Source organism: Gavialis gangeticus, unplaced genomic scaffold (genome assembly GCF_001723915.1).
Source record: "Gavialis gangeticus isolate Ggan-Ray unplaced genomic scaffold, GavGan_comp1, whole genome shotgun sequence".
NCBI lineage: Eukaryota > Metazoa > Chordata > Crocodylia > Gavialidae > Gavialis > Gavialis gangeticus.
In genome coordinates this window covers 71,608,382-71,611,832 of record NW_017728992.1, presented here as the reverse complement: position 1 = coordinate 71,611,832, position 3,451 = coordinate 71,608,382, and the positions used below count along the sequence as shown (strand labels likewise).

The following is a 3,451-nucleotide window of genomic DNA, read 5'->3' as shown; positions in this document are numbered from 1 at the left end:
TCTCCCCCCCCCCCCCCCCAACCTGTAAGCAGCCTAAGTGCTTGAATTTTCCTTTCCCCCTTTTAAAGGTAATCATTCTGCTAACCTCCAGTCCCCTTGATCCACCTTCGTCCTCTAAAAGTTTGCAAATAATATTGTCAGTGGCCCAGACTTTCAAGAAGTTCTGTCAGCCTCTGTCAGGCTGCACTTATTTAAATAAAGATTTGTAACAAGTTCGCTAATGTACTCAATTTATGATCTGCATCTCTTCCACTTTTTTTTTATATTCACTTTTGCTATTTACGTGGTCACAGTTTATTTCCTTTTGTGAAGACTGAAGGAAAATATGTATTGAGTGATTCTGCTGCCTTAGAGTCTTTTCTTAGTAGTTCACCTTCTCCACTGAGCAGAAGACCCATAGTTTCTCTGATCGGTCTTTTCTGTATGATACTTGTAATTTTTTGTTTCCTTGCATCTTTCCCCACTCCTATATAGCCTTTACTTTTAGAAGTTAGTCATTTACTAAAACAGCACCAAAAATAAACCAAATAATAAAATCTTTTCTTTTTGAGTTTTTACTGTTACAACTTTTATTCTTGGGGAAATGTAAATAAACCATAAAGTAACATATTTTAATCTTTTGCAGGTGTTAGACCTTTTGCTTGTCCTCACTGTGATAAAAAATTTAGAACATCTGGCCATAGGAAAACTCACATTGCTTCACACTTTAAACACACTGAACTAAGGAAGTTGCGACATCAGCGCAAACCTACAAAAGTTCGAGTTGGAAAAACCAGTGTTCCAGTACCAGATATTCCTTTGCAAGAACCCATACTCATCACTGATTTAGGTAAAGATTTGGTTAATATATTTATGTAATTTTGTCATTGATAATCCTAAAATTAGAATGACTGAACTAAGGATCATTATTTAATCAGAAAAAGACTCAGGACTGAGTGTGCTCACTCAGGAAGATGCACCTCCAAATAAACTGCAACAAGAAAGATGAATTTGTTTTGTGTTTAAATTGAAAGGTTCTGAACTAAGAATAGTAGGCTTTTTATTTTTGTAGAAGCTTATAAGTCTTAGAAGCAAACAGTATAAACTTAGGCCAACAAAATTAACTCGCATCACAGTGGAATAGAAAGGGCAAAAATGCTTACTGGTTTCCTTTTAGTTTTTGAGCTATTTATTAGAGAACACTTTATAATCCTTATTCTGATCAAAATCCTAATAAAACTATATGGCTTTAGTGAGTTCAGTGTAATTGGTTTCATAACGGAAGTAGAGTTCAATTAGTTACAGCACTTTAACAGAGGACATCATAATGACAGAGTGAATTATAGAAGGCTTACATGGAGTCTTTCATTCTCATTTTATTGTGGTGTATAAGGTGTTACATTTATGTATCACTTTTTAAACCATTTTTCATTTGAGTGACAGTTTTTTTGCCAGCTTTACAATGCAATCCTTCATTTCATAAATGAGAACTTGGATAAAGTGAACAGATTATTGTAATGTTTCCGTACTTAAATCTTCACATAGAAATAGTTGATTGTAGTTCCATTAAATCTGGGTGTGTTCCTGCTTTGACCCTCAGGTAATATTTCCAAAATTCCAACCAGAGTACAAACACCTTTGTAAGTTTTTAAAAAGATGGAACTGTAGATCTCTAGTAGCTTTAAAAAAAGGTTAAAACAGGCTTATCAAACAGGTGGACCTTATTATTTTCTTATTTCTTAATGGAAATGAAAACCTATAAATTACTGCTGCTTTAATCAGAAGTTGCTAATAAAAACAGTTTTTAATGACATTTCACTTATTTATGAATAAGCTTAAAATCCTTGTTGGGTCATGTAAGTAATAAGTATAACACGTATTATTTTAGTGCCATTTGTAGCTTCCTGATTTTTTCAGGTGAGCTCTAGTGGTTCTGGCATTGTTTAAGGTTTATCTTGATTGGTATTTAAAGTTGCTTTGTTAAATTGTTTTCACTGATATGGTCTAAAACTTTTGGAGCAATAAGGCAGTGAATGCATTTTATAGAACATATTACCTGAATGTGTTTTAATATAGAACATTTTAGATTCTAATTATAACAAACTCCTTGCCAAGTGGAAGGATCTAAAATGAATGTTGAGATATTATCCTAGGTTATTGTCATTTAGTTCAGGGCACCCTAGTATGGGAGACTCCTCATCTAGAAAAATTGGGTAGATTTCCAGTTCCTTTCATGGAGTATTGCAAATTGGGTCAGAAAGTCTTTCTCTGAAATTTTCAGTTCCTCTGATTATGGTGTGGTCAATTCATTTTTTGTTTAGAAAACAGTGAAATACCACTTGAGTTTAATCTAACACAGGGTAGGCAATTATTTGCAATTGCAGGCCACATAGGCAGTTCTGGGGAGCTGCCATGGGCTGGTCAGAACCCCGCCCCCCCCCAGTAGCCCAGTTCCACCACCTCCAGCAACACCCAGCCCTGACCCTGGCCCAGCACATGCCTGCTCTGGACTCATCCCAGCCGGAACAGACCATCTGGAACCCATACACAGAGCCCTGACCCTGGCCCACTCCACGCCTGCTTCGGACTGCTCTCCCATGCTTAGCAGTGGCGGTGGCCAGGTAGAAGTTGCTGCTCAGCACGGAGGAAAAGTGGCTCCTCCCCCTCACTGCTGCTGGGCCCTTTTTGCTGCAGCCACCTGGAGCCTACACCCGGGCTGCCCTGCAGCTCCTCTCTGCTGCTGTCGCTGCCACCTCCAGGCTGCCCAGCGGGCCAGCAGTGGCAGTGCAGAAGAGCTGCAGGGCAGCCCGCACACGGGCTCTGAGCAGCTGCAGCAAGAAGGGCCTGGCAGTGGCGAAAGGGGAGGGGCCACTTTTCCCCTGTTCTCAGCAGCAGCTTCTGCCCAGTTGCCGCCACTGTTGCTGCTGCTTTTTTCTGCTGCTACTGCTGCTCAGCATGGGCAGGTGAGTCTGGAGCAGGTGTGGAGCTAGGGCTGTGTGCATGGGTTCTGGCTGCTCTGGACTGGTCTGCTCTGCTGAGCCAAGTCCAGAGCAGGCTGTGTGCGCAAGTCCCCACCAGTACTATGGGTCTGGGGCCAACAGGAGCGGCAGCTGGAAGGAGCTGCCACTGCCTGGCCTGCCTAGAAAAGCAGTCCAGCTGTGGAGCCGCCCCAGCACCACTGTGTGCCCAGAGGGCAGCACAGTGTACCACGGGCCAGGCAGGACCAAGGAACCCACTGCAGGCAAAGACCTCTGCAGGCTGTCTTTTGCCCACCCCTAATATAGCACAAAAAAAATCTGTAAGTATAAAGCATTTAATATGCCCTTTATATAGAACATTAATATACCTATGTTTATATTGTTATTCTTTTCATTGGTAATTTTTTTTCTTTTTAAATTTCTTGAAGTCTTTAAGGATAGTTAAATTACTAATAAATACATTATTTTTATTTGTAAGGTAGCTTTGTATTTAT

The 3,451-nt window shown here is 40.6% G+C and overlaps 1 protein-coding gene across 4 annotated transcripts in view; it reads left to right on the top strand.

Moving 5' to 3' along the window:
• Positions 1-3,451, top strand: part of ZNF236 (zinc finger protein 236) — a 161,215-nt gene that overhangs the window by 71,024 nt on the left and 86,740 nt on the right. For all 4 annotated transcript variants that reach the window (XM_019524222.1, XM_019524231.1, XM_019524238.1 and 1 more), the window contains one exon: positions 626-829. In XM_019524222.1, coding sequence (XP_019379767.1) covers positions 626-829 — 204 coding nt within the window. The remainder of the gene's footprint in view (positions 1-625; positions 830-3,451) is intronic.